Raw genomic sequence first — 22,879 nt, 5'->3', positions numbered from 1 at the left:
TGCTTAATTCATATTAATATTAAAATTAAAATTTAAAATTATTTAAAATTAATTAAATTTAAAATTAATTAATATTAATATTAATATTAAAAAATAATTGTAATGCACAGCTCGCCATTTTTGCGTACTTAATGAACTAAGAATGAATGAAATTAGGATTAGATTATGCATTCCATGCATTCGTTTTGATAAACGGCCATGACACTTTCATGTGCCTCACCTCCGTGGCGTGAGCACGTTTGAGCGCAAAATAGGTGCTACGAACATGCTACGATGATGCTACGGGCGTACTTATGTGACGCTCACAGCGCCAAGTCGAACGATGAAAGCGCGCTCACGGCGCGCTCACAGCGCGTAAGCGTCCAAGTCGAATGCACCCTTAAGGTGCGTCCACACCTAACGAACGAACACGAACGAACATGTCGAACAAGAAAATACAAAGAAGAACGAACAGGAACACGAACGAACGCGAAAAATTCCAAACGAACTTGAACAAGCGCTTAAAAGCAGTGAGCGCTTGAATTTTCGTTGTTCGTAGATGTTCCGTGAAACGTCAGTTTTATTATTGATATGGATGTAAGCTTTAATCATACGGCATTTTCACTGGTTTTTGTGTGATTTTTGTTCGTGTATATTTTGTAAATATACAGTAAATAAATTATTCAATTAATTTCACTCAGTTTTTGTATTTAATATTTATATTTTGAGTCGTTTTTTTTCTAATAATTTTATAAAAAGGGTCTTTAGTCTCCCATATTATAGGAAACTTTTCTATTTCATTTATGTGTGATAAAATTACGTCATTCGACCATTTCATAATTTATTCAAAATTTTCAAACTGTAAACAATAATTAAAAGTAAATATTATTAAAATTTTCAAACTGTACACAAAAATTAAAAGTAAATATTATTAAATTATTAAAATTGTTATTAAATTATTAAAAAATTATTATTAAATTATTATTAAATTATTGAAACAAAATGTTCGTTTGCGTTCGTTGAGACGTCCACACTGCAAATACGAGTACCAACATGAACGAACAATTCCCTTTGATGTACCGACAAGTTGCGGAACATTGCTCGCTATGTTTGTTTATGTTCGTTCGTGATCGTCGTGGCGTCCACACTATGCTGTTGCCGTTCGTTCTGGTACGTTCGTTTATGTTCGTTCGTGTTTGTTCGTTAGGTGTGGACGCACCTTTAGACACAAGCAAATATTTATTTGTATATAGTATTAAATATTATTTTACTTAAACAGTTTAAAAACTATCAATATGTCTCTTTATGCTATGAAAGAAATAGAGGAAAGGATAGTGGTTAATGAAATTGATGTCACATCCTGGTGCACTAGACTAGATTTAATGGCAATATCAAATAATAAAGGTTAGTGTTTTGTAAAAGACAAATGGAAAACTATTGATATGTTCTAAATGGGATGAGAACATATAAATTATAATATTTCTATATACTCCAGGAGAAGTTGCTCTCCATAGATTAAATTGGCAAAGAGTTTGGAATTTGCCTCCTACGCTAGAAGGACAAATCGTTCAAGATATAGTTTGGAGACCTGATGGAAAAGTTATAGCCGTAGCTTATACTTCAGGAGAAATCATTTTAATTGATGTTGAAAACAAGGAATTAGTTCATAGCTTTACTGTTGATGGTCAAATAAGTTGTTTAAATTGGTCTCAACAAGCTGATCAAACAAATCAAAATGATATAGCAGACGCCAACAAAAGTTCTACAGAAACAATAGTTAGTATAATGAAAATTTGATTTAAACATATATTTGCTTACAAGTTTTATTGAGAAATTAAATCATTATATGTAATAATTTTTTTAAACTCTTTAGAAAATAATAGATGTTTATGATATCCTTCTGTTACTATTTTACATTAATATAATCTTTTTTCAGCATGATCACACCACATTTTTACCAAGATTACCATCACTCTCAACGAGCTATTCAAATAAAAAAGTAGAAATGAGTTCTGATTCAAAATATCTTAAAGACCAGACTACTTTGAACATATTAATAGTTGGTCTTCTAAATGGTTTAGTATACATTAGTGTTTTTGGACTATTTCCTTGTGGAATTATCGACCTTAAAAAATATACCAAACATGAAAATCCAGTAGTAATTGATGCTAAATTGTCAGAATCATTCGAGTATATGTATGTATCTTATAAAGCAGCTAATAAAGTAAATACTCTAATTCTTAAAACTTCTACACTAAATATTTATTCCAAAGAACTTCATGTATTAGCACTAAAACATGGCCACATAATTCACTTAATGTACTATATGCAAAATACTATTAATTGTATAGTAGAAGCTTGGGAAACGGCATTATTAGAAATGGATAGAAAGTTAGAAAAATATTCTGCGTGCGTACCAGAAGGTGGTGTTTCAGCAGACTTTCTAGATTTATTGATGTTTGGCACAGCATCAATAGAATTGCAAGCATTCCTTTTGCATGATTTAACAGAGAAAGGACTGAAAAAAATGGGAGCTTCTATTGAAATTAGCTATTCAACTATACAAAAATTGGTCTTAAAAAATTTGAATACTGTTGGCCAAGCTTTGGTATACCACATATCAGATTTAAGAGGAATGGCTAGATTAACTTACATTTATGAGGCTTTAGGATTGAATGAAAATTTAGTTACACAAGCCTTGAAAGACATTGGTTCATTTCTGGTAAAAATTGGTGAAGTTCAGCAGGTTATAGATCATTCCATGAAAAATTACAAAGCATTTTTTCGCTGGCTTTATGTTGTAATTGTTAGATTAATGGATGAAAGAGTGCCTCATGATTTTGCAGAAATGTCCCAACAAGAAATTAAATATATAGCAGAGTTTTTGGATAATATTGATGGTTATGTAGAAAATCCAAACAATAAAGATGAAACAATAAAAGTGCGTCCATTTAATTTGGAGCGACTAGGCCAATATTTATCAGACAACTATTTAACCATTCCTCCTGTTTTTGACAAAAATCCATGGCATGAATTTTTAAAACAAAATTCATGTTTATCACTGCACTCATCTATAATTGAACATCACGAAAATCACTCTTTAATTCAAGAACACAACCAGTTCATAAAGTCAATTCAAAAAGTATTTGAAAAGCCACTTGAATTAATTGGAAGCAACTTTATAAATGAAGGGAATATTAATTTTATTGGCTTATCCGACTGTGAAAGCCTACATGTGGATCAAGTCAATATCCCTGGAAAAGGCTCTGTTTTATTAGCTTGTATGGACAAATCAGAAAATGATGATGGATTATACATTGTTCAATATGATGTTTCAAGTAAAGAAACAAAAGCAGTGTGTGTCCATTTTAAACCACCATCTTCATTTAGTGATAGTAAATTGCCAAAAAATTTACCCAATTTAAAGCCCGTAAATATGCAATTCTACTCATCTGAGATTTGTTCAGTTTTATTGCACCAACAAACAGTGAAACAAAACTGCATATTTCTACAATTAAATATACTGATGTTGAAAGATAAATTTGTAAATATTCAAAATATCAATAAAGAGACTGGAATGATATTTGTTGAAAAAAATATGCTTCCTAGATATAATGCTTTTGATATAATAGACGCTTGTAGTATTAGATTGATTGAAAACATGTTATGTAATGACTTTGCAGTATCATCAACTAGAAAAGTTGCAATATTAATATCTCAGACCAAAAAGAAAATAAGAATATATGAAATGGAGGTCGAAGATGATGAAGACGATGAAGATTTGGAATTTTCAAAAGACAGTGATAATAGTTTAATTAACACATCCAAAGTATCTGTAAGCTAAAAAAATAAATTATTAACAATTTAGTAATGATTATTTATTAAAAAAGTTTATATAAAGCTTTTAATACCTATTACTACCTCTTACTAAAAATAAAAACACATCAACAATTAAAGCTGGCAACAAAATCCATAAAGGACTTAAAACTAAATAAATAGGAAGATTTAATTTAGGATATTCTAATTTCAAGCATATAGTTATTTGTGCAGCCATTTTCAAGAGTATGGCTGCCATATACCAAATATTTTTACTCAATGAATTTCTTATTCGTTCTGTGCAAGCATTGCATTGCTGTATCATTTGAAATAGTACATATATCAATAGTATTCCATCATAGCACCACATGGGGATAAATACTATGAACCAATTCCAATGAGTTCTTGTCTCGAGTCTCAGGCATAAAAGAATTAAAAACACTAGCAATATAAACCAGGTGAATAATGCTCTGTGAAGCACAGCCATCTGTAATAAAAGAATAATTCTATTAGAGACTGTAAATAATTCATCTTTTGTATATTCATAATTACATCTGCACTTAGAAATTTGATTACCATATTTTACATATGGTAGAAGTAAAATTGATTGTATCTTCTAAGGAATATTTTTAAATCGGCAATTCTCTTTCAGATTAAAAGCTTAGTCAAATTATCTAGTGTAAAAGGAACTTGCAACTATTTGTGATCATTAATAGAAATTATCTTATCTATGTTACAAAAATTAGTCTGAAAATTGTCAAATAAGATTTAAATAATTTATTATTTACCTTTAAACCATTGTATATACCCTACAAACATTAGCGCTCTTTCATCTAGGCATCTTACAAAATTTCAAACAATTATGTATTTATCAAACATATATTCTCATGAATTATGTTTTAAAGATAGGGAGCTGAGAACTACATTTCATATTACATATTTTGAATCAATTTTAGTTCATTTTTTGCAATAATCAAGTTATTCAACTTAGTTTTCATTTCTCTAAACAACCCATGTCAAAATGAAAGGACGCCAAAATGTCAAAAACATAACCTAACTTTTATCATGCTTCTAATTTTTAGATTTGTTTTTAGATATTAATTAACATTAGTGACAAACAACGTGGATCCACGTTTAATATTTAATATTGACTATATTTTAAAAATTTAATCATGATATGGATAATATTTATTTTAATAACCTGTGTAAAATTTTTGTTTATACCTGCATAGTAAGGAATATAATAGTATAAGCATTTTATATCTTTCTAATAATATTGTATATCATAAATCTCTATCAAGTTATATAATATGTTCATTTATTGTAACAATATTTCGATGCAACTAGCAAATTTTTAGTATTCCAAATATAAAGGAACATGAATGGATAAGTCATTGATTTCACAAATTTGTATTATAATTAATAGAAAAATAATTAGAATCTTTTACATTATAATACTATACTAATTCAAGCATATGCAGTAATTTGTAACACTTGTTTCAAAATTCTAAACAATTAACCTCAATTTAATGTCAATTTACTCAAAATTTATCTTGTTTCCTGGTATTTAATCTGAGTCTTAATTTAATTACTTTTCTTTTTTACCTTTCTAGTCGTTCGACAGATTTTGAAGTCCACAGGAATTGGTTAGCAATAACACATAGTAAACCAATTTATTTGTGGTACTTTGAGAACACCTCAGAATGGACATTAGATTACCCACCATTTTTTGCATGGTTCGAGTTTATGTTATCGCATATAGCAAAATATTTCGACCCAAACATGCTAAACGTGAAAAATTTAAATTATGCATCTGATATGACCGTGCTTTTCCAAAGATTATCAGTAATGGTAACAGATCTCTTGCTGCTATTTGGAACTCGAGAGTAAATATTTCACAGTAGAGTTAAGTTTAATTATTTTTTTTATATGCATTTATATTGTTTCAGGTGTTGTAATTCATTAGGTAAAAGTAACTCACAGCCTAAAACTTTTTTGGCAGTTTTAATATTGTGCAATGCAGGTTTATTTATGGTTGATCACATACATTTTCAATATAATGGAATGCTGTATGGAATACTTCTATTATCAATTTCTTGCATAATGAAGGTAAAAATTAATACTAATATTTATTTTATTAAAAATTATGAAGAATATACAAATAATTAACTTGAGGCTTTTAATTTCTATTATAGGAACAATATTTGATGTCTGCTTTATGGTTCAGTATTTTATTGAATTTGAAGCACATTTTTGCATATGTGGCTCCAGCTTATGTGGTTTATTTATTAGGCAGTTATTGTCTGCAAGGAAATTTTGATTTGTCTAAAACTGCAAAACGAATATCTAAATTAGTATTGATAGGATTCATTACTTGTGCAGTATCTTTTGGTCCGTTCATTAGACAAATTTCTCAAGTAAGTACTATGAACCGACTAGCTAATTTATTTTTGTCGATGACAAATATAATAATGATTATCAGGTTATGGCGAGACTATTTCCATTTAAACGTGGATTGTGCCATGCATATTGGGCTCCAAATTTTTGGGCAATTTATAATGTAGCTGATAAGGCTTCCACTATTACTGGTATGATATTGAAAATTTATGTGGTAATAGTTATTTGGACTTGGATCATTCTCTTCTTTATTTAAAATGAATGTAAATTTTGTTACAGCAAAAAAACTTGGATATTCTGTTTCTAATAGTACTGCAACAATGACTGGAGGTTTAGTGGAGGATGTTGTCCACACAACATTACCAACAATAACACCTTCAATTACATTCTATTTAACATTTCTAACTATCGTGCCAGCTTTAATTAAATTGTGGAGAATCATTAGATTCAAGTAAGTATGCTTATTGTATAGAAGCAAACGAACCTGCATTGTTTTAAGAGTTACACTATTCTGGACAATAATTATTTGATATGAAGACCATACAGGTAGATCTATAATTATTATAACTCTGAGGAAATTCAATGTAATCTCTGAACCAAAGCAAACAATTAATTTGTTGGAGATTTTTTAGAGTAGTAGATTGACATTGTTATTTTCGAGATTTTGTGTTATCCCTTTTTGAATCACTGAATAACTGAATGTATATTTTGTACCTGATTTAAACACACAAAAGCATTGTGTACATTTAAATGTACAGAACATTTAACATATAATTATATTTTATATTTCGATTGTAATTACTATTTTTGAAGAAGAGGTATATACGTAAGAATGTAAAAAATTTATATGATTTTTAGCAAAACCCCGATTGTGATATCGCCTCTACAATTTATTCGATGTTTAGTGATTTGCGGCGCCTGTTCTTTCTTATTTGGATGGCATGTTCATGAAAAAGCTATTTTGATGTTAATTATTCCTATGAGGTAAAATGATTTAATCACATTTAGAATAAAATTATAATATTATAATGTTTTTAATATTTTATTACAGTATATTAGCGGTATTAGAAAAAGAAGATGCCAAAATATTTTTAATGTTATCGACAATTGGTCATTATTCGTTGTTTCCTTTATTATTTACAAATGAATTATTGTTGCCGAAAGCATTAATTTTTATTAGTTATTCGGGTATAGCTTTTAAGTTTTTATCTCAATTATTTCCAGAGAGCAACAAAAATCGATTATGTTTACCTTTATTAAATATTTTGGAGAGTATGTACATTTATGGTCTAGGATTTTTATTTATTTATGAGAATTTTTTACATAAAATAATATTTAAAGAAAAATTGCCGTTTTTACCTTTACTATTAACATCTTTATATTGTGCTATGGGGGTGATGTATAGTGTTTTGTGTTTTTATAAATATTTCTTATGTTTAAGTGAAGGTACCAAAGGATTGTATAAAAAGAAAAGAAAATAAACAAATATTTATTGAAATATAGTCTTATTCTCAAGTTTCTACGAAATTATTGAAATCAACCAATTTTTTTCATATACAATTTAAAAATAATAATTATTCGCAAGTTTTAAAGATATGCGCAAAAAAGTTGCGTCGTGTTGAATTCTAAACATTTTAATTAATTCTACCAGCAAAATAATGAGTAAATTAAATTAATATTTACTTCAATTAAACACTTATCTAAGTTTAATTGAATGTATTACTAGGTAATATGTTTGTTTTACCATTCTTCAGCCAAATTTAATATAATTAGAGTTAAATTTTTAGGAATGACGATTTTTATTTTATGAATAACATGAATAATTAAAAAAAAATCATTCTTAGTGCATTGCTTTATTCACTGTTTAAATGCATACAATAATTGTTATGGTTAATGCAGCAACTAGTTAAATTGAATTGAATATCACAAAAACCATATAGAAGATTTAAAGACTTATGTTCACAAAAATATATACTTTTGAAAGATATTCGAAAGCATTGAAATTTAATAACACTAATCTTTTTGACTTAAGAACAAAATGATGCAGCAATTAATACAACATTATTATAAAACTTTTATAGTAAATTATAATATTATATAACTTATCAGAATTTAAATTAAAAATTGAAATACTTAAAACTATTCATTTTAACAAGAGTGAAATATTTATTTCAATGTTATACATAAAGTAAAATAATTTTAGAGAAAATTAAAAACATGCGTGTACCTATGTGTTTACGTAAGAAAAGGAATTTTATATACCCATTTTAATAACGCCTATTTGCTATTATACTTGGATTATTTTTTTTAAAAAACATATATAAATATATATTTAATTAATTCAGCAGGATTAACAAAATCATGTTTACTTTACAACAAACTCGAAAATTGGATTGAAAGATCAAAATTAAGTACTGACCAGAAGCTCTACCGAATAATATGAGAACAAATAATCCTACGCTCTGTAAGTATCTTCATCTTTTCATTCGAAAAATAATATAATTTTATCCTGTGAACTTATATCTTGTGATAAATAATTTGCAATATACCAATTCGGTTATGAAATTAATTCGAAATTAGACAAATTGATTGATGCGTTTATTATTTGGACAGTATTCAGCATATTCTTCCCAAGTGCAACCCACGGCGTTGCAGCACTCGGAGGTTATCGAAGGCGGGACCCTCGGTCCGCCGCCTCCTCTGATGCGGGCTGACCGTCTTGATCGAACCATGCGAAGGGACATCTCGGCACCAATCCAAGGAAAAGCGACTGAAATTCATAGTCACGATTAGTATATTTACGTACTTTTTCTAATTCTTATAATATATCGAAAATTTAATATACGTAATTATATTATATAGAAAATATAAGTAATTACGAATATAATATAATATAAATATCTGCACGTTTCAAGAGTCGAATCATTTCTCATTTCTCCCATGCAGCACGGAGTGGTGGCGTAGACCATGTAAGGACGTCGACAAAATTAGGGTTTGCAAGGTACCCCTTTTTATAAAGGTAACAATTGTTACCGTATCAACCAATCATTGTTTTTTAATTTTCAAACTTACTAACATTAGAATTTATTGTGGAACGTCCAAATTTTTATTTAAAGATTTATTAATATATCAGAAGTTTCACTCAACTTAGCGCTCGTGGTAATTGGCATGAAAATTTATTTACATATGAAATAAAGAGTAACTTAAAACTGATTTAAAAAAAAGATAAAAAATAAATTTATCCTTTTGTATAGGAATAATATACTTAGTTTTGATAACACTGAAAATTTCAAAAAAATGTAGGTAGAATGTTCCTTTATATGGTTATTTCTATAATCCTAAGTTTATTAATGATTTTGAAACTTACATTCAAAATTTTTGTGAAACGTCCAAATTTTTATTTTAGAATTTATTAATTTAAGTAGTTTCACTTAATTGAACGCCCGCGCTAATTGGCATAAAAATTTAATTAAGTATGAAATGAAGAGTAACCTAAATCTGATATAAAAATATTAGGATTAAGAATTTTATATTTTTGTATAGAAATAATATACTTAGTTTCGATAACAAACACTGGTGATATTTTAAAATATTCAAAAAAAATGTAGGTAGAATGTTCCTTTATATATGGTTATTTCTATTATGGCCCAAATTTAATAATAATTTTATGTAGTTTGTTATATGTATACGTCACATATTGATTTTTAGCCCAAGATGCACTATTTGGTCTATTTTAGAAAAAATCAGCACTAGTCCAGTCATTTAAGCTTAAATTAGGTAAGAATCTCGGAATTCGAGATATCCAGTTGTAAGTTTGTAAATACTCAGTAAATACACACTAAAAGTTGTCTCGTAACCTACATATGGTACATACACTCTACCATATGTATAGTTTTGAGACAACTCTTAGGGTGAATTTACAGAGTATTTACAGCTGGGTATCTCGAATTCCGAGGTGAACTTACCATAATGACTGGACTACACAGTATACAAATCAGATCAGTCTCATGAGGAACCCAATGTCTGCCTATGTCGGTAAAGAAATGTAACGTTCTTAGAACGATACACACACGTACTTTTTTTAAGATATTCCAAAATAATGATGTCTTGAAACAAAAAGATAAAAAACAGACCTATTCTATTTGTTTTGCGGTTGCAACAATTTATTCTACACAATGTTGTTATGTTTTGGGAATCATTCCATTTTTATGAATATGTATTATATTATTAGTTACCTGGAATTTTCTTCTCCCTGTGATGTTCCGGAACTGATCTCCGAGATATTCTATAAATGTCCTTTTCGCATGCCCAGTACATGTGGCGCATCAAATGTTCTCTACACCTGGAATGCGTTTCTTTATGCCAAGCATCGCCCCAATCTTCATCAGATCTACAAATCAGAAATTTTGAATTATTTGTAATAAATATTTTGTGAAATTTAAATAACTGTAAGAAATGTGTTAGTTTATCAAAGTTGCGTTTAGTTGAAAATGCGTTTTATATTCATAAATTTTGATAATTTGATTAATTAAGTAAGTTCACCCTAAGATACCACCCTACAAGTTATCTCAACATCTACATATGGTACGTTCCATATGTAGGTTTGGAGACAACTTTTAGGGTGCTATTTTAAGGTATTTACATGATTACAACTGGGTATCTCGAATTTCGAGATTCTTACCTAATTTAAGCTTTAATGACTGGACTATATATTTATAATGAAAATGATCTGTTAAGAAATTTTCATGAATACTCTTACCTTTCTCTGAAAATCGTTTCAAGATCTCTGTTGTTAGCGATTGTTTCTGCTAAATCCAGTAAAACGCAGAGCACAGTTACCATTGATACTTGAAGCCACATCTTAAAAAAATACGTTACAAAATGAACTTTATTAATATTTAATATAAAATCAGTAATAAAAAACCTATTGCTGATATTTATTAGTACGAATTGTATAACTTTTTTATATGAAAATTTATTTATTTTATTATACGAAAATCATAAACGAATTGTTTATTGTACTATATAGTGCAGTAAACGGAGCGTTTTAGGTCTGAATTTTTTTACTGTGCTCCGAATTGAATGAAATTTTGGAATTAGGTTCATCTTACCCTCAAGTTCGAAAGTGAAAACAATTCAGGTTGCGCCATCACCCCCCGGGGGGATGACACCCCTTCTCAATTGTGTAAATACATTTTTTCAAAATAACGTCGGAAATCGATAGAAGAACTAATTATAAGAGAAAAATGTCTTCTATAGTTTTAAAAAAAAACTAATACTTTTCAAGTTACTGGCCACTAAAGATTCATATATTTTCGGCGTTTTTTTCGTTTTTTTGCAAATATCTCCTAAAATATACATTTTAACAAAAATCATGTAATGAACAAAATAATGCCAATAAAAATCTTAATGAATCAGTATTACATAAAGTGTTCTAGGGAAAATATTAAGCAAGATTTGAAATAACAAAGTCGTTTTTTATTTCGTTCAAGATTTAATTGTTGTATTTAAAGCCATCTAGTGTCGAGGTATTACATTTTATGCATTTCGGTGAAATTGGGTTTTATAGTGTTCAACATAAGCTTTAAAATGAGTGCTGTTAGAAGTTTTTTGCGTGTAAATGAGTGAGCTATCATGCAAATAAGAAGCATATACGAAGTTTTTTTCTTTTAAATCATATGGTTTAATGAGCGCCATTTCCACCAAAATTAAAGTAATTCACATTCCATCTAGAATTCACTTCATTATAGACATCTGATAGATTCTAACAGATTCACTACTTTAGTACAAACTATTTTCAGAAAACTCACGATTTTATAAAAACTTTTTTTTCCATTTTTTTTTTTAAATCGAAATTATTTTCATTATATCTCAAAAAGAATAAAAGATACGTATAAAATCATAAAGATAAAAATCAAAGGGATCTTTCTGGCCTATTATTGTTTTTTATTATTTTTCTTTCACACAAAAATTGACAGAGTTATGAATGTTTAAAGACTGCGCGGCCGCGCTAATTGGAAAAAAAGTTTTTATAAAATCGTGAGCTTTCTGAAAATAGTTTGTACTAAAGTAGTGAATCTGCTAGAATCCATCAAGATGTCTATAATGAAGTGAATTCTAGATGGAATGTGAATTACTTTAATTCTGGTGGAAATGGCGCTCATTAAACCATATGATTTAAAAGAAAAAAAATTCGTATATGCTTCTTATTTGCATGATAGCTCACTCATTTCACACACAAAAAACTTGCAACAGCACTCATTTTAAAGCTTATGTTGAGCACTATAAAACCCAATTTCACCGAAATGCATAAAATGTAATACCTCGACACTAGATGGCTTTAAACACAACAATTAAATCTTGAACGAAATAAAAAACGACTTTGTTATTTCAAATCTTGCTTAATATTTTTCCTAGAACACTTTATGTAATACTGATTTGTTAAGAGTTTTATTGACATTATTTTGTTCATTACATGATTTTTGTTAAAATGTATATTTTAGGAGATATTTGCAAAAAAACGAAGAAAAACGCCGAAAATATATGAATCTTTAGTGGCCAGTAACTTGAAAAGTATTAGTTTTTTTGAAAAACTATAAAAGACATTTTTCTCTTAATTAGTTCTTCTATCGATTTCCGACGTTATTTTGAAAAATGTATTACACAATTGAGAAGGGGTATCATCCCCCCGGGGGGTGATGGCGCAACCCAATTGTTTTCACTTTTGAACTTGAGGATAAGATGAACCTAATTCTAAAATTTCATTCAATTCGGAGCACAGTAAAAAAATTCAGAGGTTACACCCTTTTTTCCTCTCCGTTTACTGCACTAATATATAAGACTCTCTATTTACCCAAAATGATTCAAACAAGAAAATATTAGAAAAATTTGAAAATTTTAAATAAATTTATGAACACACGATAGAAAAGTGCATTATGTTTTGTCTGGTAGGAAAATGATAGGTTGCCTCTAATAGAATATTAAGTATTTAATGTTCAATAGATAGCTTATAAGACAGAAGATTAATCTGATTTCTGTTAAAACAACAAATAAATAAATAAATAAAAATGTTCTGTCAAAATACATAGCAAAATCAATCGAGAAACAACCGTCTTATATAGAGGATTATTATTGAAAAAAATAATATTCTCAAAATAAATTATTGAAACTTATAAAATTTTGGATACAAAAGCGGATCACACAGGCTGCTTACAGATATATTTGCATGCGGACATTTAGAAAAATATTAAAATCGTTATTTATAAACTTGAAACTACCATTTGATTAAAATTGGAATAAAAATATAAAAATTCACTTACCTTAGACTGAATTAAATAATTGTGATGATGTACCAAATGAACCTGCGTACCACAAATTAAGACTGTTAGCTATCAAAGTGTTTATCTCCCATGGATGTTCAATATCCGAGGTCTGATAGTTTAATGAAAGAACTTATACTGTGTATTGTAGGATTGTTAAATCAGACACACAAGGGGTACTTATTATAAGATACTTTGCGCAAGTCAGGTATTACTAGGGGAGACCGGGATTTATAAATAAAAAAAAATTAAAAAAATGCTTCTCACAGACCATCGTTATTAATCATAAATTTTCGATTAGTATAATCCATACCATTAATATAATACATATTTTTCCACATACATTATTTTTCCGAATACATACATTAATTTTTAAATAAATACTAATATTAAAAACTATACTTTAATGATATATAATTTTCAGTTATAAAACCGAAAATCATATAACCTGTACCACTGCTGTAATTTTGGAATTCTAAAGTTTATAATATATTAAAAAAATATATTATAAGCAAATCAAATCAAACAATATTACTTATTGTTAAACTTGAGTAGCATTTAATTTCTTCATACAAAAAGCTATTATTTTAATAGACGTTGAAATAATAATATATGCATTATTTTAACGTCTATAAAAATAATAGCTTTTTGTATGAATATATGTATTATTTTAACGTCTATTAAAATAATAGCATTTTGTATGCATAATTTATTTTAGCATTAAGTAATATTGTTTGATTTGACTTTTTTTTAGTTTATTATTTTTCTACGTCTTATATTAATTTCTAATTGTAAGAAATTTTTTCGATTAGATTGTAATCATGTCTCCTGTATATAAATTCATACATATATATATATATATACATATATATATATATATATGTGTGTGTGTGTGTGTGTGTATGTATGTATGTATATATACCAATATACACACAAACATATAACATATATATCAATAATAGATATGTAGGTAGATTTTAGTTGGTATATTTTACTAAGATGAGTAATTAGCAGTACTTTTTTCAAATTTATTTAAGTGATGTTATTATATTATAAAAAAAATTACTCACTTTATGGAATTTATTAACTTATCAGTTATGAGGTATGCCAAATAGTATTTTATTTTGTATGAATAAGTAGTAAATTGAGTTAACATTTTTGAAATCAAGGTATGCGTTTAGTTTATCATAAAATAATTGTTTTAGAACACAGTGACTATATTTAAATTAAAAGTAACCGTTACGTTTGAAAATTTATAAAAAAATTCAAAGTGCAGATTTAAAAGTTTAGTTTATTACCTTCATACATTTTGTTAAGTCATGCAATCATAAATAAATCATTAAATATTTGCTCAGTTTCAACAAATTAAATCAACCGAAATAGTGACATATGTTGGCAATCATGACATCAGAAACAAAAGAACGCGAGCGTATTTCTATCATTCGTGGATTGATTTAATAACTAGTAAACTATTTTTTGTGTAAAACAATACGTAAAAGTATAAAATATAAAACCAGTATCGTCAAGTTTAAAAAACATGGGATCAGTGCTCGCAAAAAGCGAAAAACTCAAGGATCCACTGTTCGATGACATTGGTAATGGATTCGTCGATAATGAATTTATTAATAATGGACAGCATTTGCAACAGGCCGAGAGCAAACCGCCTGATAATAATCCTGGGACCTTTGAAGAACTCCATAAATTGTGCAAGGATGTCATGCCTGTGACGTTCGAAGGCGGAAAAATCATTTTGAATAAAATGCTAAGTAATAATTTTCAGATTTCCCATACTGTCAATCTGGGGGCTAACACTGGGGCAAGTGGATACAGATTTGGCAGCACTTATGTTGGCTTGAAACAGTTCTCGCCGACGGAGAGCTTTCCTGTTCTTTTTGGAGATATTGATCCACAGGTAATATAAAGGAAATAATATGCATTTTGATTAGTAAAAGCTGGCTAATAAGTAACTTTTAAAATAATTTTGCGGGTCAAAAGTAATTCAACCAAAAATAATTAAGTGTAGTAATCCACAAATACCTGTGAATAAAAGGGTCACATGTATTAACTTATTGTTTGTGATGCTTCTTATTAATAGGTAGAATGGTCAGTAATATTTATTGTTATTTATCATATTTATTTCTTAATTTTAAAATATATTGAAGTTTTATGTCTTAAACACTTCATTCGATAAGTCCGTAGGATTATTTATTTTTGGACCTTGAAATTTTGAATTAGTTGAAATGCGGACTTTAGTATTTTTATAATCTGCAATATCACATACTAAAGTAAAAGGAAATACATAGTTCGTAGATCAATTATGAGTTATTCAAAATTGCAATATCCAAATATAATTATTCTATGGGCTTATTAAGTAATGTATTATTTCAAAACTAATCCTTGCCACTCAGACTTCGCCGCTCCGGCGTTAGAATACATATGAATCTCGCAATTTGTGAGTGGAAAGGGTTAATATTGATATACAAACTTTAAAGGTGAATGTGTTGAATCCAACTAATTGGTGTTGTCATTAATTTAGTACTTCTGGGTTTAAAATATTTTTTTCTATTTTTTTTCAGGGTAATCTAAATGCCAATATTGTTCATCAGCTGACGGACAGAATTCGATGCAAAATATCAACTCTCATTCAAAATAGTAAAGTCGCAGGAGCCCAGGTTTCAGCAGATTATCGAAAGGAAACTTATACATTATCGTGTACAGTGTGCAATCCTAATATCATAAATTCATCAGGGATGTTCCTGGCTCACTATTTACAGGTAATAGAATAGTTATTTAATATTTTTTCAGTAGAATTAATATTTGTGCAAAATCATTAATTTCTTCGAAAAAATCATTATTTGTTAGAAGCATCGCAATATAAAAGTGTTTCCGTAAACTATAATATTCATTATACTTGAATGGGTTTATGGTTGAATTTATTAACTTCCCGTAGGATAAGTTATAGTAATCGCAAAAAAATCTAAAATGAAAATTTTTATATATCTTTACGTTTCAAAGGTTTCTGATTTTGGCATACCTTAGAAAAAATTGATGTAAGTGTGTGTGTGTGTGCGGATACAAATTTTCGTCGACGTTTTCGAGAACATCGATCTACCGAATTGAATAATTCGAAAAACATTCGATTATTATTGATAACGAGACTTGCTGATTAGTTTGTGGCGAAAGCAGGTCTAGCCTTTCCGAAGATACGGGGCAAAAAGTGCCACAACGGTTTTTAAGAGAACGGAGCGTCCGATTTTAATAATTCAAAAAACATTTTTCTTGTATTGACAAGATGAAGAACTGATTAAATTTTGGGTAAGACAGGTCTAGCGGTTATGGATTCTTGATAAAAATAAGATAAAAAATGTCATTTGACATTCAAAAATGTTTATTGGACATATGTACATCAAATCATCAGATATTTGATAGAGATTTTAATAATGTGTACATATTTTGTGTAATTTTTTTTTGGGTTTTGTACCAAGATTTTTAATTACGGTACGGGAAGTACCAGCAATTTGCCTTAAGGCACGACGCCATGCACCCCACTAGTTTTTTGGAAAGCATCGCAATGTAAGTGTTTTTGTAAACTGCATTATACTTGGATGCGTTTATGGTTGAATTTATTTTCAATTTCGATCAATAATTAATTTTGTATAATAAAACACTATCTTATTATAACGTACTGACCACTAGCACTATTGTTTATTATTGTATTAATTTTTTTTTTTTAAAAAGAAAACACGTTGTCCGCGTTGACATATAATTTCAATATTTACTATTGATGGCATAAGACTCCTTAATATAATAATTTTGACAAAAGTAGTAAAGAGTTGTTTTCTTTGTTGTGTGGGAATAATATATTTGTGTACAATAAAATGATGGGTATTGCTTGTGACAAGGATGCTGCTGTTAAGAAATCTGATTGCTTTCCCCATTACATTAAAAATATTTTTTCTGACCAAGAAAAAGAGAAAAAGAGCAAGAAAAATATAAATATATTTTTTACTTACAATTATTGATGAGATTTATTACCGGGACAGCGCGTACGCAGTCCCGACTACCAAAAATTGCGCGCCCGAGTTATCCACATTAGGGACAATCGCAGGGGTCAATCCGACCTCAGTGCAATGGTCAGACCTCGCCCTGGAGGAACCGCCTTGTTGATCACGGTAACCTCCACGCCAGGTAAGTATGCTTTGGGGTCGGAACAGACCGGACTAACCTTGCTTGGAGAACATTCTGCAGCGTGCGTTACAGCATAAGGGACACGTAGCCCATCTGTTGGTAAGTCGGGGACCCTAATGCCTAGGGAGTCACTCCTGCAGCAAGAAGACCAAATGGCATTGTCCCGATATGTTTTACCTGGATATTTTATACACCGGTGGATATGAGTTATTTTATAATATATACAGTACTACTTCATTCGCTAATCAGATTTTATGATATACTGCATATGACATACTCAGAAAATTTGCCAGAACCTTACTACTATACTTTTTTAACTTCCCGTAGGGTAAGTTATTGTAATGGGCCGAAAATCGAAATTGAAAATTTTTACATTTCTCGACGGTTTGAAGGTTTCTGAACATTTTGGCATACCTCAAAAAATGGATGTGTGTGTGTGTATGTATGTATGGATACAAATTTCCAGTCACGTTTTCGGGCGTACGGATCAACCGATTTGAATGGTTTAAAAAATATTCGATTCCTATTGATAGGGAGATGTGTTGATTAGTTTTTGGCGAAGGCAGGTCCAGCAGTTACGGAGATAAAGAGCAAAGAGTGCAGAAAATAGAAATAGAGTTTTTGAGAGAACGGAGCATCCGATTTGAATGATCTAATAAACATTCAATTAGTAATGATTGGGAGAAGTGCTTATTAGTTTTTGGCCAAGGCAAGCCCAACCATTTCGATTTAAATGATTCAAAAAACTTTCTGCTTGTCTTTCAAAAAAAAAAAATTGTATATCGAAAATAATTCAGATTTTAGTTCTAATAGTTATAATAAATAATTCTGACTATAGTTCTAATATACTTGAAACAAATAATCTCAACTTTGCAATTCAGTTTATATAATTCTTATAAATATTAGACAATGTTACAATATTTATTTAAACTAATCTATTTGAAAACATTCAAAATTCCCCGAACATTTCGTTACGGTACGGGAAGTTCCAGCAATTTGCCTTAAGGCACGATGCCATACACCCCACTAGCTAATTTTTGAAAAGACGACTTTTGGAGCGTTCTGTATGGGTGAATTTTCTTCAATTTTAATTAAAGTTTATAAATAACGTTTACGAATAATTATTCATAAACAAGTTTTTACGAAACAAATCTAATCATTGATCATCACTGCCTATCCTGTCTCAAAATATTTTATGAGGACTTGAAGCTCATTTCTAAAAAAATAACAATGCTTAACCCAATACGACTAGTTTGTCTGTTTATCGGTGTGTTATTTACACTTCCATTCAGATTATTTACTGATATAATATTTCAAGAGATTAATATTAATTTAGATGGAAGAGAAGTTGTGATTTTGAATGGTACTTGAGAGATTTGAAAAATATATAGTGAAGAAAATTGTAGGAACTGAATGATATATCTAAAAAATCAATTTTTTATAATACAATGTTTAATATTTATAATTTTTGTATTACTAAAGATAAATAAATATGCGTACTAAAGAAACGTGTTTTTACCTTGAGGTGAATATCTATATATGAGTATGTGTATAATACTATAATATATTGATTTGTTTCTAAAAATTACTATATGAATGATTATGTTTGTAATTAATTGTAATAACAATTATTTCAAACGAATTAGTTAAAGAGAACGAATCGTTATTTTCAGAATATTTACCCTGGTCTAGCTATGGGAGCAGAATTTGCCTACCAGTGCAGCAGGCAAATTCCTGGCGGAGAAGCAGCTGCTTTCGCCGGTGCAGCACGTATAGAAAATGGAATAGTATCATTGTCTGGAACTTTTGGCCAAACAGGATTGCATTTGTGCTTTTACAGGAAGGCGAGTGAACAACTTCAAATTTCAGCCGAATTTGAAACTAATTTCAAATCGCAGGAAGCGGTTGGCACCATCGGATATCAAGTAAATATTATTTTGCAAATGATTCATTTATTGCACTTACAATTCTTAATATTTATACACATTGTTTGAGATTCTAAATTTATTTTGTGGTGGTATTATTATATTTCCAGGTGGATTTGCCCGCTGCAGATCTGGTCTTCCGAGGTTCCATAGACACAAATTGGAATGCCTCCGCAGTATTCGAAACCAAAATTCGTCCCTTGCCAGTAAACTTTGCCCTCAGTGGTCTACTCAACCACCAGAAGAGCCAATTTCGCTAGGATGTGGTGTAGTAATAGGATGAAAAATTGGAACCGAAAGTGTCAAGGATTTTAATTAAATGTTGACAAGGTATTTGAGATCAACAAACCATCGTTTTCTTTAGAGTGCATGTAATATATATTTTGAATATGTAATTTTAATTTTTTGTAACGTATGTATATGTATGTATTTAAATATTAACTAATACATGCATAACAAAATGTTATATCCAATTTATTATATTCATCGAGAAAATGTTAAATTTGCTCTTAGTCAAAAATTGATCTTTCGATTTTGTCCTACAAATATCTATATAGAACACCTAATTAATTGCAATAAATTAGAAGGATGTGTCGTTATTATGATTGTTCACAAGATTTAGTATTTTTTATTATGGAAATTATCTATTACGATCTATTCACACGAGAATTAGTTATAATTCAAACGAATTACGCCTACAACAAAACTATGACGTATCGAATAAATGATATGTACGTTTCTGTTGATTCTCAATCTACGAATGAAGAAAATATGAGATTTTTTTGTTAATGCTGGTAAGGGATATTTTTACTTGGAAACGTATTGCCATCTATATTTTGAAGTGAAAACCGATATCACTACTGCTTGACATCAAGTTGCCCGAGGCGAGTACTAAATCTGGAACCTCTAATTGAAATCGCATCACACTAATCACTAATACACAAAAAATCTCTTTGTATTTTTGAATTCATTTATATCTTTGATTGTTTTATTTGATTTGAGCTTTTTGAGCTTTTTACATAAATGTTTCGTGTGACGTTTATTGTGAAAATACTGATTTGTTTCAAATATGGTACGTGATTTGATTAAATTATTTTTAATTTAATGTATCCGGATGCATTTTTCTATTTTAGTTGTTTTTTATACTGGTACGTTGCTACTTTGGTTCATTGGTTCTGCTTTTTGGATAAAATGTGATTGTTTTTATATGTTAAAAATGCTAAGGACTACATTAAATTATCATTTTACCCAAGCCCTTAGTGCGTACCCAGAAGCAATTATTTCATTAAAAATACAATAAATAGAATGTTCTAGAATCTCTTCCATAGACGATAGAATAGTAAATATTTTCGATTTGCTATACAGTACTGATTGTCACCAATAAATTTCTATGCTGGCAATCTCAAGGGAGGTTTTACGAGTTCAGGTCTCAACGATATTCTGGTAAATGATACAGATAAAATGGAATCAATGAATAAGGGCGTTCCTTTGATAAGATTCACCCAGATACAGTAGGTACTATTGTTGCAAAAATATAGTTTTAAAATATTGCCAACGGTTTTTTAAAGGACTTGTTAGTTGCAAGGGCACGTGCACTCTTTATTGTAACAGTTGGCCCTTAGTAAGTTCTACATTGTTCAGACTAAATATTGGACGCTATAAATTATGGAAACAACTGATAAAGTGAAAAAAATGTAATGCATTGAATTTTATCCTAAAAAGATACTGCAACTCACTCTTTTATAAACGAATTTAGACCTATTGAAAAATGGAGCACATCCAATAAGGACATTTTTTTTTTATTTTGTGGACCCGTGTTACTAATTAATATTTATGAGAGACAGTAGGTAAAATAAGAAATCAAAATTGAAGATGATACATAACTTCAAATAAAAATTAAATATTTATGATGGAATATAATATGCGATGTGAACGATAGATGGCTTATCGATTGATCACAATTGTTTTTCTTATTTTGTTGCACTTAATTATTTTTTTTTGTCGATGTGTAGAATAAATTTCTCATCATGATAAATACAAAATGATCAAAGAATTCTTTTATGAATTGTTAACAATTTTTACTGAAAAAGAATCCTTTGATCATTAATTAAAACAAAGTTTTTTAAAGATTATAATTATAGAATATTGTACCTAAAAGCACAAATACTTGATACAACTTGATTTTATTATAACTTTAGTACGAACAATCAATTTCTGTTAATTTAGGGTAAAAAATTGTAAGAAAAATTCACAGTAAAAATATGAAAATCAATGGATGAATATATAAATATCATCATCGAATTCTATGAAATATTTTATTTCTGGACGTCAACTTGAAAAAATTATCCATGACGTATACGAACTCAATATAAAACATATGAGGTGAGGTAGGTTAATACAGAAATCCACATGAACGTCGAATCGACTGCATATTAGCGAACACGTGTAATTGAATAAAATCAACAAGTGGACATAGACAGACATTTGATAGTAAAATTGCTTACTTTTATTATTGTCATAAAAAGTCTATTTAAAATTGGTAAAAGATGAGAAATCTAAAATCATTGAAATCTGTGGATACTGGGTTCTGAATCTAGTATTTGTCTTATAATATACTGAATGTAGTACTTGTCTTGTTATACCTGTAGCTATAAAAATTTTACTTCACCTAGGAAATTAGTTTTTAATTATCATTTCATCCTATTTTATGTTTGTATAGTAGTTAAAAAAATATATATTTCAATATATAAAATGTTCGTATAATTTTAAAATGTATTGTGAATACAGAAGGCTTTTATTGAATAACCTATCTAGCTTTTTTTGAGATATTTATATTGAGATCTTATTTAGCTTTCATTGAGTATCCTATCTAGCGTTTATTGAGAAATTTATATTGAGATTCTATTTAGCTCTTATTGAGATATTTATATTGAGATCCTACTTAGCTTTTATTGAGTATCCTATCTAGTTTTTATCGACACATTTATATTAAGATTCCATTTAGCCTTATTGAGATATTTATATTGAGATCCTATTTAGCTTTCATTGAGTATCCTATCTAGCTTCTTTTGAGATATTTATATTGAGATTCTGTTTAGCTTTTATTGAGATATTTATATTGAGATCTTATTTAGCTTTTATTGAGTATCCTATCTAGTTTTTATTGACACATTCATATTAAGATCCCATTTAGCTTTATTGAGATATTTATATTGAGATCCTATTTAGCTTTCATTGAGTATCCTATGTAGCTTC

At 28.9% G+C, this 22,879-nt stretch overlaps 4 protein-coding genes, 1 non-coding gene and 1 pseudogene across 5 annotated transcripts; 3 read left to right on the top strand and 3 right to left on the bottom strand.

Moving 5' to 3' along the window:
- The first annotated feature begins 1,274 nt into the window (after positions 1–1,274).
- On the top strand, positions 1,275–3,823 carry LOC113373713 (anaphase-promoting complex subunit 4-like). Its single transcript, XM_026613991.1, has 4 exons — positions 1,275–1,383; positions 1,475–1,755; positions 1,916–3,507; positions 3,589–3,823. The coding sequence occupies exons 1-4, from the start codon at positions 1,275–1,277 to the stop codon at positions 3,821–3,823; spliced, it is 2,217 nt and encodes a 738-aa protein (XP_026469776.1).
- Positions 3,824–3,883: 60 nt separating this feature from the next.
- Positions 3,884–4,767, bottom strand: LOC113372471 (transmembrane protein 60-like). The gene is made up of 2 exons (XM_026612805.1): positions 4,584–4,767; positions 3,884–4,282 (listed from the first exon to the last, which is right to left on the bottom strand). The coding sequence occupies exon 2, from the start codon at positions 4,280–4,282 to the stop codon at positions 3,884–3,886; it is 399 nt and encodes a 132-aa protein (XP_026468590.1). The 5' UTR covers positions 4,584–4,767.
- A 112-nt stretch (positions 4,768–4,879) lies between these two features.
- On the top strand, positions 4,880–7,673 carry LOC113373712 (probable dolichyl pyrophosphate Glc1Man9GlcNAc2 alpha-1,3-glucosyltransferase). The gene is made up of 8 exons (XM_026613990.1): positions 4,880–5,026; positions 5,409–5,681; positions 5,745–5,904; positions 5,991–6,212; positions 6,278–6,383; positions 6,472–6,643; positions 7,051–7,176; positions 7,244–7,673. The coding sequence occupies exons 1-8, from the start codon at positions 4,968–4,970 to the stop codon at positions 7,671–7,673; spliced, it is 1,548 nt and encodes a 515-aa protein (XP_026469775.1). The 5' UTR covers positions 4,880–4,967.
- A 1,095-nt stretch (positions 7,674–8,768) lies between these two features.
- Positions 8,769–11,052, bottom strand: LOC113373711 (probable insulin-like peptide 7). The gene is made up of 3 exons (XM_026613989.1): positions 10,952–11,052; positions 10,428–10,582; positions 8,769–8,962 (listed from the first exon to the last, which is right to left on the bottom strand). The coding sequence occupies exons 1-3, from the start codon at positions 11,050–11,052 to the stop codon at positions 8,769–8,771; spliced, it is 450 nt and encodes a 149-aa protein (XP_026469774.1).
- A 3,996-nt stretch (positions 11,053–15,048) lies between these two features.
- On the top strand, positions 15,049–19,907 carry LOC113373710 (annotated as a pseudogene).
- Positions 17,546–17,707, bottom strand: LOC113374102. Its single transcript, XR_003366950.1, has one exon. It is a non-coding gene; the product is annotated as a U1 spliceosomal RNA (small nuclear RNA).
- Positions 19,908–22,879: the final 2,972 nt, after the last annotated feature.

Source organism: Ctenocephalides felis, unplaced genomic scaffold (genome assembly GCF_003426905.1).
Source record: "Ctenocephalides felis isolate EL2017-DRISC unplaced genomic scaffold, ASM342690v1 CF-g0.4_SCAFFOLD_01604, whole genome shotgun sequence".
NCBI lineage: Eukaryota > Metazoa > Arthropoda > Insecta > Siphonaptera > Pulicidae > Ctenocephalides > Ctenocephalides felis.
Note: the sequence above shows the minus strand (reverse complement) of the source record. Positions and strands in the feature narration are given on the sequence as shown.

Excerpts from the sequence above, each read along its gene's own strand:
- LOC113372471 (XM_026612805.1), bottom strand. The coding sequence starts at position 4,282 with ATGGCTGTGCTTCACAGAGCATTATTCACCTGGTTTATATTGCTAGTG.
- LOC113373713 (XM_026613991.1), top strand. The coding sequence starts at position 1,275 with ATGTCTCTTTATGCTATGAAAGAAATAGAGGAAAGGATAGTGGTTAAT. Across the intron at positions 1,384-1,474 it reads GGCAATATCAAATAATAAAG|GAGAAGTTGCTCTCCATAGA; the intron begins GTTAGTGTTTTG and ends TATATACTCCAG. Across the intron at positions 1,756-1,915 it reads AAAGTTCTACAGAAACAATA|CATGATCACACCACATTTTT; the intron begins GTTAGTATAATG and ends ATCTTTTTTCAG.
- LOC113373711 (XM_026613989.1), bottom strand. The coding sequence starts at position 11,052 with ATGTGGCTTCAAGTATCAATGGTAACTGTGCTCTGCGTTTTACTGGAT. Across the intron at positions 10,583-10,951 it reads GAAACGATTTTCAGAGAAAG|ATCTGATGAAGATTGGGGCG; the intron begins GTAAGAGTATTC and ends TCTGATTTGTAG. Across the intron at positions 8,963-10,427 it reads CAGGGAGAAGAAAATTCCAG|TCGCTTTTCCTTGGATTGGT; the intron begins GTAACTAATAAT and ends TATGAATTTCAG.
- LOC113373712 (XM_026613990.1), top strand. The coding sequence starts at position 4,968 with ATGATATGGATAATATTTATTTTAATAACCTGTGTAAAATTTTTGTTT. Across the intron at positions 5,905-5,990 it reads CAATTTCTTGCATAATGAAG|GAACAATATTTGATGTCTGC; the intron begins GTAAAAATTAAT and ends TTTCTATTATAG. Across the intron at positions 6,644-7,050 it reads TGGAGAATCATTAGATTCAA|CAAAACCCCGATTGTGATAT; the intron begins GTAAGTATGCTT and ends TATGATTTTTAG.